The sequence below is a fragment of the Micropterus salmoides genome, unplaced genomic scaffold (genome assembly GCF_014851395.1).
Source record: "Micropterus salmoides isolate LMB-PRFRI ecotype aquatic unplaced genomic scaffold, ASM1485139v1 Ms_hic_scaffold_10, whole genome shotgun sequence".
Classification (NCBI taxonomy): domain Eukaryota; kingdom Metazoa; phylum Chordata; class Actinopteri; order Centrarchiformes; family Centrarchidae; genus Micropterus; species Micropterus salmoides.
The window spans coordinates 28756033-28769749 of NW_024040041.1; the positions used below are offsets into that span (position 1 = coordinate 28756033).

General features: G+C 39.2%; 1 protein-coding gene across 2 annotated transcripts; it reads left to right on the forward strand.

Moving 5' to 3' along the window:
• The first annotated feature begins 3262 nt into the window (after nucleotides 1-3262).
• On the forward strand, nucleotides 3263-13426 carry LOC119894457 (dehydrogenase/reductase SDR family member 7C-B-like). Of its 2 annotated transcripts, none has more exons than XM_038707227.1 (7): nucleotides 3263-3462; nucleotides 5739-5916; nucleotides 6014-6126; nucleotides 9384-9594; nucleotides 9716-9808; nucleotides 11486-11641; nucleotides 12715-13426. In XM_038707227.1, the coding sequence occupies exons 2-7, from the start codon at nucleotides 5754-5756 to the stop codon at nucleotides 12921-12923; spliced, it is 945 nt and encodes a 314-aa protein (XP_038563155.1). In that variant the 5' UTR covers nucleotides 3263-3462; nucleotides 5739-5753; the 3' UTR covers nucleotides 12924-13426. The 2 variants fall into 2 exon arrangements, with proteins under 2 accessions (XP_038563155.1, XP_038563163.1); XM_038707235.1 differs by lacking the exon at nucleotides 3263-3462 and adding an exon at nucleotides 4638-5126.
• The last annotated feature ends 291 nt before the right edge of the window (nucleotides 13427-13717 follow it).

Consider the following 13717-nt stretch of genomic DNA (forward strand, 5'->3'; position numbering starts at 1 on the left):
ACTTTGCAGATTAAGATTAAACAAGTAAAATATATTACATTGCTGTAGGTGAGACTACTCATCTCTGTGTGAGAAGTTAAATTTAGCTACAATATTAAAAAGCTGCTTACATATTAATGTATTAGTGATAACAATCCTGCAATATACACTGCTCAAAAAAATAAAGGGAACACTAAAATAACACATCCTAGATCTAAATGAATGAAATAATCTCATTAAATACTCCTTTCTTTACATAGTTGAATGTGCTGACAAAAAAAATCACACAAAAGTTATCAATGGAAATCAAATTTATCAACCCATAGAGGTCTGGATTTGGAGTCACACTCAAAATCACAGTGGAAAACCACACTACAGGCTGATCCAACTTTGATGTAATGTCCTTAAAACAAGTCAAAATGAGGCTCAGTAGTGTGTGTGGCCTCCACGTGCCTGTATGACCTCCCTACAACGCCTGGGCATGTCCTTAAAACAAGTCAAAATGAGGCTCAGTAGTGTGTGTGGCCTCCACGTGCCTGTATGACCTCCCTACAACGCCTGGGCTCCTGATGAGGTGGCGGATGGTCTCCTGAGGGATCTCCTCCCAGACCTGGACTAAAGCATCCGCCAACTCCTGGACAGTCTGTGGTGCAACGTGGCGTTGGTGGATGGAGCGAGACATGATGTCCCAGATGTGCTCAATTGGATTCAGGTCTGGGGAACAGGCGGGCCGGTCCATAGCATCAATGCCTTCCTCTTGCAGGAACTGCTGACACACTCCAGCCACATGAGGTCTAGCATTGTCTTGCATTAGGAGGAACCCAGGGCCAACCGCACCAGCATATGGTCTCACAAGGGGTCTGAGGATCTCATCTCGGTACCTAATGGCAGTCAGGCTACCTCTGGCGAGCACATGGAGGAATGTGCGGCCCCCCAAAGAAATGCCACCCTACACCATTACTGACCCACCACCAAACCGGTCATGCTGGAGGATGTTGCAGGCAGCAGAACGTTCTCCACGGCGTCTCCAGACCCTGTCACGTCTGTCACATGTGCTCAGTGTGAACCTGCTTTCATCTGTGAAGAGCACAAACTTGCCAATCTGGGTGTTCTCTGGCAAACGCCAAACGTCCTGCACGGTGTTGGGCTGTAAGCACAACCCCCACCTGTGGACGTCGGGCCCTCATACCACCCTCGTGGAGTCTGTTTCTGACCGTTTGAGCAGACACATGCACATTTGTGGCCTGCTGGAGGTCATTTTGCAGGGTTCTGGCAGTGCTCCTCCTGCTCCTCCTTGCACAAAGGCGGAGGTAGCGGTCCTGCTGCTTGGTTGTTGCCCTCCTACGGCCTCCTTCACGTCTCCTGATGTACTGGCATGTCTCCTGGTAGCCTCCATGCTCTGGACACTACGCTGACAGACACAGCAAACCTTCTTGCCACAGCTCGCATTGATGTGCCATCCTGGATGAGCTGCACTACCTGAGCCACTTGTGTGGGTTGTAGACTCCGTCTCATGCTACCACTAGAGTGAAAGCACCGCCAGCATTCAAAAGTGACCAAAATATCAGCCAGGAAGCATAGGAACTGAGAAGCGGTCTGTGGTCACCACCTGCAGAACCACTCCTCCTTTATTGGGGATGTCTTGCTAATTGCCTATAATTTCCACCTGTTGTCTATTCCATTTGCACAACAGCATGTGAAATTGATTGTCAATCAGTGTTGCTTCCTAAGTGGACAGTTTGATTTCACAGGAGTGTGATTGACTTGGAGTTACATTGTGTTGTTTAAGTGTTCCCTTCATTTTTCTGAGCAGTGTAATATACTGTCTGATCAGCATCTTGATATGCCACACCAGTGAGGTGGTAGGATTATCTCAAAGCAGAAGTGCTCACTGACACAGATTTTGAAGGTTTTGTGAACATTATCTGAGAGAAATAGGCCTTTTATGTACATAGAGAAAGTCTTAGATCTTTGAGTTCAGCTTATGATGAATGGGGGCCTAAACAAAAGTGTTGCATTTATAATTTTGTTCAGTATATGTAATATTTAGCACTCTGAAAAGAGCCATTCGGCATAATGAGTAATCTAACTTTTGATACTTTATGTAGATTTTGATAATAGTATTTTTAAATTGTGGTATTACTAATATTACTTAGGAAGTGCTTCTTCCACCACCTGCTTAAAACTAATGTATGATGAGCAGAAGGAATAAAACAGTTGAAGTTGAAATAACAGATTATTAGTAAACAAAAGTTTCCTGACTATTTGTAACTACACACAGTCTGCCTGTGGCATGCAAAAACTCTGCCGCATAAATAAACTTGGAGCACCTCTACACATGCAGGTTACGTATACAGTTAGACCTCTGGCAAAATTAAAGTGTTTATAAGCATATGAATCAGGGCACAGAAACAGAAATGGGAGAGGTAATCAGGTTTTGGAGATAACTGAGGATGATTAATGATAAAGCCAGACTAAAGCCATGTTTTTTCAATTTTGTCAAATTGGAACGATTTAATGTACATTGAATTAGCTATTAGCAGTTCTTGTTTGCACTGTACTCTTTAATATATAGATCACTGGTGTACTTTGATACTGAAGAAGTCTGGAAAACGTGATGATTCTCAGGCAAGTTCTGAAGTTTTTTCTATGATTTCTAAGCAGATTCATTTATTTGCAATAGAAATCAGAGATAGTAAAGTCCTAGGGAAGTTTAAGTCACACTGATAGCAAGATGTTATGACTCTGAGAAGGAGTGCGAAATTTTGACTTAAATTCACCTTGCTTTACCTTCAACTCTACCGCGCCAGTCTGGGGGAGGCGTTTGGCTTTGTCCTGCTAAAGAAATACTCAATAATAGTGTTTGTAACATCAATTAATTGCTCTTTTGTTACACTATGTTTGGGAAAAATTCACAATAAACCAGAAAGCCATCACACAGACATGACTGCAATGGTCAACGATATGAACAATATGTAAAATAACCCATCACATAGGTAAGTCATGTATAGAAATGTTCACTTTAATTTATTGATTTTAGTCACACACATGTTAACCTCAACGCAACTACGCCTGCTCAACATATAGATCCCTGCATGATGCATGACTCTTGGTAAAGCTTCTGTTCTTGAATCTGTTTCCACTATATAACTGTATGTGTTTATGTATATTTATGTGCAGTATAAGTTTTCTTTGCAATGTATTGTACGTCACAGATGTTGCCTAAAAGAAGTTCTACCCCAGCCAATGGAAACACGGCCATCTCCCCTCCCTGCCTGTCATTCTAAACATAACATGTTGACAACATGCATGGAAAATAACTGACTCAGCTGTGCTGCTATTAAAAGAGCTCATATCCTGAAGTATTGCTCTGGCAGGCCGGTCGGCTGTCATGTCGGAGGAGCTCTGTGAATGAACTGCTGAGGCGTGCAGCTCCTCAGGAGAGGAATAAAGTCCAGAACACCTGCAGAGGCCCGAGAAGCAGTAAGTGTTGGCTGCTAATTCCTTCATTGCAGTAAAGAGGTCAGTCAGAAATTACCAGCTTTCTTTGATTTAATCACTTGTGCAAGGTGCAGTGACACTTTAATTTTATCTATTATGTTTAATTGTATTCCAGTCAGCTGCTGGACAATAAAACAAGCTTTGTTTCTGTATGTAATATTATATTTTTGATTGTGTTTATGCAACTCTTGACTTGGAATAATGTGCTAGTACTCTGCGACACTGAGCCTTTGTGAGAGATACAGTATCTATTTCTAGGGCAGTTTATATTTAGAGGCCCCTTCTTCAGAAAAACAGCTGGTGCTTGGCTTGGTGAACCTAAACTGAAAGGTTATCTTCAGACTCCCAGTTGGACACAACTAGAACATGCGACTGACGGATGACAAAAAACTGGCCTTGTCAAGTGGTTTCTAAGAGATCACACTTTGTTTAAAGGAAAGATTGCAAGCTGATTTTCAAAGCTGCTCTGTAACCCAAACACCAGACAACAGGCCTCTGGGAACAGACATGTAAAAGGCCCCCCAGCACTCCTACATGGGAGCAAGAGCACAAACGTTTTTTGTTAGTGACTTTGTTTCTTTGTGGTTGTATTACATCTTTTTTGTGGTCGTTTTGTTTGTTTTTATGGTTGTTTTGCATCTCTTTTCAGTGGTTTGGGGCCTCTTTGTAGTCAATGTGTCACTTAGAGGTTTTTCCATCTTTTTGTGGTCGTTTTGTTTGTCTTTGTGGTTGTTTTGTGTCCCTTTTCAGTCATTTTGTGTCCCCTTGATGTTGTTGAATCTCTCTTTGTAGTCATTATGTGTCTCTTTACGGCTGTTTTAAATCTTTTTGTGGTCATTTTGTGTGTCTTTGTGGTTGTCTGACATCTATCAGTCACTCGGGGCCTCCTTGTAGTCACTGTCTCTCTTTGTGGTTGTTTTATATCTTTTGTGGTTGTTTTTCTTGTCTTTGTGGTTGTTTTGTGTCCCCTTCATGTTGTTGCATCTCTCTTTTCAGTCATTTTGTTTGTCTTTGTGGTTGTTTTACACCTCTTTTTTGTAATTTTGGGCCTCTTTGTGGTCGTTTTGTGTGTCTTTGTGGTTGTTGATTGATTTTCCAACAAGAAATGTTAACAGGCACTTCACACAGAGGCCTATTGACCCTCTACCTCTTGGGCCCCAGTAGTATCCATGTCTTAGATATAATCACATTCACAATCTATGAAATTGAAACTAAGATCTAAAAGGTTGGACGTATGTTTAGAAAGTTTAAACTATGTTTGAAAAGTTAAAAAGCATAATTTGAAAGTTTAACATTAAGGTTTTATTGCTGCTGCACACAACGTTTGCAAAAGTTTTACTTCAGAGTTTCTGAACATGCCTTCACTTCATGCTGGATGTTACGACACTGTTTTACTTCATGAATCACTGACTGTATATTTTATATACATATAAATGATTGAAATATCCAAGTATGTGTATAGTAAAATCCCATATATCTTTTATTAAAAATGTGGTGTTAATCATTTCGTTTTGATGACTAACGGACAAACATGGTTAAAAAATGTCTTCTCTGTTTTTATTTCAGAGTTGTAAGAGTAGTTAGATTAAAAAATGGTTGTAGAGGGTGAGATGGATTCCAATGTTACGGAGCCGGAGAGCTTTTGGGTATGAAACGCTCCTTTTTCACGTAAATCATGTTCACTAGACCTTAAATGGTCTTTTGATATTCCATCCCATCTCATCTGCATCATCAGAGAAATCATTTTGCATCTAAAAAGTATGTTTAAATCTTTGAACATGCTTTAACAAGAAAACTTGTTAGATAACCACAACCTCCATGACCATCAACACTGGTGGTTCATAACTTGTTTTGTTGATCCTTTTTTTAAGGAATAGGATTAGGGAAATATGATTATTTGCTTTCTTCCCAAGATTTAGATGAGAATATTGACACCATTCTCACTTTTGTACGGTAAATCGGCAGCTACAGCCGGCAGCCAGTTAGCGTAGCTTAGCACAAAGACTGGAAACAGGGGGAAACAGCTAGCCTGGCTCTGTCAAAAGATGCTATTTATGCTAAGCTAAGTTAACCGGCTGCTGACTGAAGCCTTGTACAGATACGGTAGTGGAATCAATCTTCTGATCTAACTTTCCAAAACAAAAAAAGGCGAATGAACCTATTTCCCAGAATGTCAGACTATTCCTTTAATGCAAGCAGAAAGATTAAGTTTTTATTTCAATTCTGCATATTTAATATAAATAGAAAACATTTTTCAGGATATCCTCCAGGAGATGGACTCAGTATGGACCACCACTGTTCTCCTGGTGCCATTGGTAGTCGTGCTGACAGCTGGATTTTTCTACCTTTATGGTGTGGTTATCAGCCTGCTGTCCAAAACATCTGTACGCAATAAGGTGGTGGTTATAACCGACGCTTTGTCTGGTCTTGGAAAAGGTAACATAAGGTGTTACGGTCATCCATTTGATTTTGCAGTTATTTTATGTCTTGTTTACAGCTTTTGTTTTTTGTTTTATGGATTTTCTCAATGAAGAATGTGCAGGTGTGTTTCACAAAGGAGGCGCGAGGCTGATCCTCTGCGGGAAAAGCTGGGAGAAACTTGAGGAACTTGCGGATGATTTGGCAAACGCCTCGGACCCGACTGTTGTAAGTATATCAGCACTGAAACAGGAAAAGTGGCTGACAGATTCATTTGTGCCTTACTTGATAGATGGCAAGGCCAGGTATGGTTGTAATATGGGGAGAGTTGTAACCACACCAATTCCACCAATAAGAGATAAGACAGGAGTGAGGTAATCATTTACCTACTTCCTCCCCGATCAGGCACGGTGGTTATCAAGTCTGGAAACAGGTACATTCAGAATATATAGAGAAAAAAATTATTTTGAGGTAAGAAAGTAAATTTTCTGACCAAGACTATATTTTGTTTAGTATCTACACAGTTGCAGATACAATTGTTTGATAAATATTAGATTGTAATGTAGTTTCTTAGGTAACAGGTGATGTATTTTTTCCTTTCTAATTTCAAACCACTAAGCTAATGCACACATTGGCACACACCTAAGGATGTACAGAAATGATATTTAATTAGGTACATTTTAGTAGTATTTATTAAGTATACTGTTAAGTAAGTTTATTCTATAGATAAATTTACACACTAATACTGTACTTGGTATAAAAGTTTGAGAACTCTAGCTACAAAATTCAGCGAGTTATAGTTGCTGAAGCAAATATTGTTACAACCATACCTGGTCTCCCCTAATTATATATCACATTATTAGATTGTTAATACTGATGCATCAATGTTAGAGCAGCATTTTACTGTTGTAGCTGCTCAAGGTGGAGCTAGTTTTAACTACTTTATAGATGGTTAGCTATTAGGTAAATGGTTCCCAACCCAGAGGTCGGGCCCATCCAACAAGTTACAAGTCCAGTCCATTTTTATTTATATAGTCCAAAGGTGACTCCCTCTTTAATAGGGGAAAACAATGGAAGAAACATCAGAGGAACCATCCCTTTCAGGACAGACTTAAAATCACAGTATGGACAATCCGATTTGATGGGTCATGAGATGATTAATGGGAGAGGAAAGAAGAATTTCTGACACAAATTCATATTAAAATGTTGGACTTTTCTCAAATCTTTGATTTTTTGTTGAAATTTAAGTTATTTAAATGAAACCATGTGAGATGCTTAAAGGCTAAATGTCTCTGCTGGAACTAAACAAATCTAAAACATTTGAAACCACTAGTTAAGTCTTTTACCGTGCATTGTATAGTCCCCTCCAAAAGTATTGGAACGGTAAGGCAAATTACTTTTTGTTGTTCACTGAAGACATTTGGGTTTAAGATCAAAAGAGGAGTATGAGACAAGAGTTCAGAATTTCAGCTTTTATTTCCTGGTATTCACATCTAGAGGTGTTAAACAACTCAGGACAAACCACCTTCTGTATTAGACCACAGCATTCTTAAGTGAGCAAAAGTAAAGGAACAAATAATCTTAAAGTAAATAACATTTAATATTTGGGAGCATAACATTTGCTTGTAATAACTGCCTCAAGCCTGCGACCCATCGACATCACCAAACTGTTGCATTCTTCATTTGTGAAGCTATTCCAGGCTTTTACCGCAGCTTCTTTCAGTTCTTGTTTGTTTCAGGGTGTTTCTCCCTTCAGTCTCCTCTTAAGGAGGTGAAATGCATTTTCTATTGGGTTCAGGTCAGCTGATTGACTTGGCCAGTCTAAAACCTTCTGCTTTTTCCCCCTGATGAAGTCCTGTGTTTTGTTGGCAGTGTGCTTTGGCTCATTGTCCTGCTGCATGATAAACTTCCTCCTGATAAGTTTCAATGCATTTCTCCGTAAACTGGCAGACAAAATGTTTCTGTCCACTTCTGAATTCATTCTGCTGCGACCATCATCAGTTACATCATCAATAAATATTAATGAGCCTGATCCAGGAGCAGCCATGCAGGCCCAAGCCATGACATCACCTCCAGCATGCTTCACAGATGAGCTTGTATGCTTCGGATCATAAGCAGTTCCTTTCTTTCTCCACACGTTGGCCTTTCCATCACTTTGGTAGAGATTAATCAATTCAATTCAAATTAGCTTTAGAGATTAATCTTGGTCTCATCAGTCCATCAGATTGTGTTGCAGAACTTTTGCGGCTCATCTCTGTACTTCTTTGCAAATTTCAATCTGTCCTTCCGATTCTTCCTGCTGATGAGTGGTTTGCATCTTGTGGTGTGGCCTCTATATTTCTGCTCTCTGAGTCTTCTTCCAACAGTGGATTGTGAAACCTTCACCCTGCACTGTGGAGGTCGTTGCTGATGTCACTTACTGATGTTTTCTTCACAGCTCTCACCATATTTCTGTCATCAACTACTGTTGTTTTCCTTGGCCGACCTGTTGGACGTCTGTTGCTCAGTACACCAGTAGTTTCTTTCTTTTTCAGGACGTTCCAAATAGTTGTGCTTGCTATGCCCAATGTTTGTCCAATGGCTCTGGTTGATTTTCCTTCTTTTCTCAGCTTGACAGTGGCTTGCTTTTCTCCCATAGACAGCTCTCTGGTCTTCATGTTGGTTTATCCTCTTTAACAGGAAATGCAGTCTTTATAGGTTTGATGAAAACTTAGACTAGTCATGCAGAGCTATTTAATGTTTGGACAATCAACCTAAAAGGCAACACCTGGGCAACAAGAAACATCTGTCAGTCACATGTTCCAATAGTTTTGCTCACTTGAAAAAATGGGTGGGTTCAAACAAAGGGTGGTATGTCCTGAGTTGTTTAACACATCTAGATGTGAATACCACGAAATGAGAGATGAAATTCTGAACTCTTGTCTCATCTTTTGATCTTAAACCCAAATGTCTTCAGTGAACAACAAAAACAAAGGAATTTGCCTTACCGAGTATGTTATAAGTTTATATTTGTGTAGTTTAATTTAAGGGATAAACCTCTTCAGATGCAACATCTCACTTTCAAGTTGGTGTTCAGACACAAAAAACATGTAAATTAACAGTCAAGAAACTAAAAATAAATACATAAATAATAGTAATGATAATAAATTATATAATCGACACAAAACAATCAACATACACACAAAGACTATCACACAATCCCAAACCACACACACTACATCACTGTTACAAGTGTCATCTACACAAATAAAATAAAATAAAATAAACAAAGTTAAAGTCATGAAAATAGTGAGTTTGGCAAATCATTCCAGTCTGATGGTGCTCGAAACTTAAAAGTGTGTATCATATTTTAAATGTTAAACTTGATTATGACAAAGAAATGTAATGGAGAAAAAGAACAAAGTACCATAAAATGGATGTACTCAAGTACTTCCAAACTTTCCACCACCACTGACCTGCTTGTCATCACTGTTTCTCCTGCTCAGACGTTTCCCTCCAAGCTGGTGCTGCTGGATTTTGGAGATATGGACAGCATGCCTGAGGCGATCGAAGAGATCCTGGAGTGTTACGGCTGCCTGGATATTCTCATCCTCAACAGCAGCATGAAGGTTAAAGCACCCGCACAGAGCCTGTCTCTGGAGATGGACAAGCTACTAATGGACAACAACTACTTTGGACCGGCCACGCTGGCCAAAGGTAGACGATGAAAGTGTACTGAATTAAATTCCAGTCTGCGGAAATGTGATTAAGTGTTGTCACATTTCTTCTGTTGCTTGCTTGTTCTTGCTCTGCAGTTTGTTGAACATTTCTGTTTCAGGCTTGCTGCCCTCCATGATCTCCAGGAGAACCGGCCACCTGCTCCTCGTCAGCAGCATCCAAGGGAAGATAGCTGTGCCTTTTCGCAGTGCATGTGAGTTCGGGGGCTCATGAAGGGATATTTTTTAACTCTTATTTCAGCTGCTCCTGCATAAAACATGTATTAACATCAGTCTATCAATCTCTAATTAAGTCTGAAATTTAAGTATATTTACTGCACATTAAACCCTTTAAGTAAACGAGACAAATGGCCTGGTAGCTGTTTACTGCTAAGACCACATTTTTAGCCACAGTAGCAGCATGTTCCTCTGGCTTTGGGGATCCCCTGACTTTTCTTCTAGCCCCACTATGAAGTTCAGATTTGGGGTTTGGAGTGAAATGTCTCAACAACTAGTGCATGGATTGTTATGAAATTTGGTACACAGGTCCCCCCTCAGGAGGAACTGTAATCAGTTTGGCTTTTCATCTAGCGCTGTCATCAGGTTAAAATGTGTCCAATATTTTGGTTTATGACCAAATACCTGCAAAATCCATCAGCCTCAGCAGAACTTTCTTTTTTTCTTATTTATATAGCACATTTAAAAACAACCCAGCTGACCAAAGTGCTTTCCAGGTTCAGAACACATAACAAATATACACGACAATAACAGTAATATATTTTATATATATAATAACAATGACATATCAACTCTGTTTGAAGGCCTATGAATAGAGATAGGTCTTTAGCAAGGATCTGAAAGCGTCAGCAGTTCGAGCAATTCTTATTTCAACAGGTAAAGTGTTCCAAAGATTAGGAGCAGCTACTGAAAAGGCTGTAAAAGGTCTGATAAATAAGAAGGTGACAACTCATTTAAAATTACAATTTTAAAGACAGATCTTAAAATCAATCCCAAAGCGGATAGGAAGCCAGTAGAGCGAGACTAAAACAGGGGTAATGTGCTCACGCTTTTTAGTTCCAGTTAGAAGTCGAGCTGCTGCATTCGGGACTAACCGATGCAGAGATTACTGATCCACTGCAACATAAAAAGAATTACAGTAGTCTAGTCGAGACGATATAAATGCATAGATTACTCTTTCAAAGTCTTTGCATGGCAGGTAGGGCTTGACTTTAGCCAACAGTCTCAGCTGAAACAGAACTAATCTGTTTTTCAAATTTAAAAGCACTGTCGAAGATCACACCTAGATTCTTGGTAAATGGACGACTATACGTTCCTAAAGTACCAAGAGCATCTACACAAGAACTTAAATCCCCAACAACCTCAGTCTTCCTTTCAGAGACAGAGACAGTTAAGCAGGGACTGACTTTACAGGCATATAGATTTGTACATCATTTGCAAAGCAATGAATGGATATATTGTGTTTATTGCGTTATGTAAGCATGTTAACATGCTAAACTAAGATAGTGAATATGCTAAACATACCTGCTTCACATCAGCATATTGTTATTGTGAGCATGTTAGCATTCCATTTGTTTAGACACGAAACAAGAAATTTCAATGATACAAAACATTTTATACACTAAAGACAAATATATAGGATATTTATATAATAAAAACAATAACTGTAATGTACATGATAGGCAAAGAAAACAAAAACAAGCAAACAGCAAAACTCCCCATTGGAGGTTGGTAGAGGCTAATAATGTTTTCAGTGCTGATCTTATGTGTTGAAAGTATTTATACCGATGCTTTGTAGATGCGTGTAGATAGCTGTAGACACCTATCAAGAGTGGAGGGTCATTAAGGTGTTTTCACTTTGCGTGTTTTTCCAGATGCAGCCTCTAAACACGCAGTTCAGGCTTTTTTTGACTGCCTGAGAGCTGAAGTGGAGGAGTACGGCATCTCCGTCAGCACCATCAACCACACCTTCATCAGTCACTCGGCGTCTGACAACACAGAGGCAGCGTCCTCCAGGTCCATCTGGTCACGTGAGTACAATCAGAGGAAACCAGGAAAAAGTTCAAGCAACTGCAGCTCGGACTGCCCTGATGATGTGGACTGTGTATTCATGGTCCCGAGAGGAGGATTCAGATTGATCATCGTGACCTATTTTCACATCACCAGCACTTCTTTGAAATGTTAACAGGCAGATTTTATTTCCATCCTGTGGATATTTTTGGCCCAGAGGATGAATTATTTGTGACCTTTTTCTAAACCACCACAAAGGCAAATTTTTCATGCTGTCAGTAGCGCCAGTGTTTTTCATTGTGCCTGGATTCTGACCCGACCACCAGGGGCCCCAGAAGCCGTAGGCTTACTGAGTGCAAATTTCCTTCTGGTCATTTAATTAACTGATTAATACAAACTGTAATGGAAAGGGCTGAATTCGACTCCTGATACCCAACCTTTAGGCTCAGTTATAAATATTATGTCGATTTCTTTGCATTTTATCTTTGTTTGTTGGATTGCGGTACAAACATGGGACAAAGTATTGGAGATCTTTTTTACTTAAAAAAACAAGATGCTGCATCTTAAGGGGTGATCCACTAATAAATTGAAATTTTATTTATTAGGTAAGAGTAGTAATACAACAATGGAAAAAGTAGTCCTGCATTCATACCCATACCCATATTATTGGGTTTTACAGTGTTAGAATAAGAAGCATTTTAATGTTGTCAAGGTAGAGTAAATTTGAACAACTTTATGTACTGTTGGGTACTTTAATCTATATAACTGCATATTTTATAATCTGATCACATGTTTTATGTATAAACATCTTGATCTACAAAGTCACTGCAGCTGTTAAACAAATGTAGTGGAGTAAAAAGAACAATATTTGCCACCGAAATGCAGTTAAGTATAAAATAAAGTACCTCAAACTCGCACTTGTACTTAAGCAAATGTACTTAGTTAAATTCCAAATCAAGATATAAAATTTTAACTTTGGTTAAGGTCAAGAGTAGTTAGGCTGAGTTTTTAGAACTTAAAGAAGTAAAAAACATATTATTTGCCATATTTACTCTCTGTATTCTCACCTCTCTCTCTCTCTTGCTCTTTGCAGTGCTGTACACTAGGAAACCCTTTGGCGTTTCTCCAGATGAGGCAGCTGCTGAGATCGTGAAGACTTTAAACAGCAAGAGGAAAGAGGTGGTGATTGCTCCCTCGCTCCCCAAGGTGGCCATCTACACCAGATCCTTCTTCCCTAATGTGTTCTTTTCTGTGATGGCTGCAGGAGTGAACAACACTGCAGCAGCCTCTGACAAAGTGTAGCGCTGCAGCCGTCGACGTAATAACTGGAGGATATTTATGACGTGGTGAAGGTGAAACAGATCAGTGTAAATGTTGCAGGCAATCTAAAACTAATACTGATAATCTGTTGTTTGGGTGGATCAATGTGAACCCACAGATTGCATTTAAACCATTTGAGTGTTGATCTTAAATGTATTGACAGGAATATGGTGTTAAAATGTGTACAGAGCATTTCGCCTAAGAAGAACATGCTGTTGTGTTAACATCCAAAGGACAACTCATATGTATATTTATGTTTATTTTTCATTGTTTATCCATCAGAAAGAATCATTTTTGTTTATTTTACAGGTTAACATACATAAAATTATCCCCAGATTGCACAATTTACTTAAAAACAGTCAATAATGTCAAGAAAGGTTTGTTTACGTTCTTGTATTTGTGGAGTTGATAACATGTAGACTACAAATAAAAGTATCTATGTCTAAGCTCTAGTCATGTAAAGTATTAAAAAAATATATGTTTTATCATTTGTTTTTATTACATATTTTTTATGTTTGGTTAAAATAACAGTTTATTGCTGGCACCAGGACCACATGTGCTGAAATTTGCCATTAATTAGCATAGTGTGTATATAATAATATTTTAAAGCAAAGTAAATATTCATGTATTATTTAAATGTTTAAATGTATGCTTGCCTGTAGACATTTTACATTTAAAGACTCTAGGTGAGCCGGCACGGTGGTCCTGGAGACCGCTGTGGCGAGAAGGTCGTGGGTTCAAACCCTGGTTGCTCCGGCCTTTGGATGGATGGACTC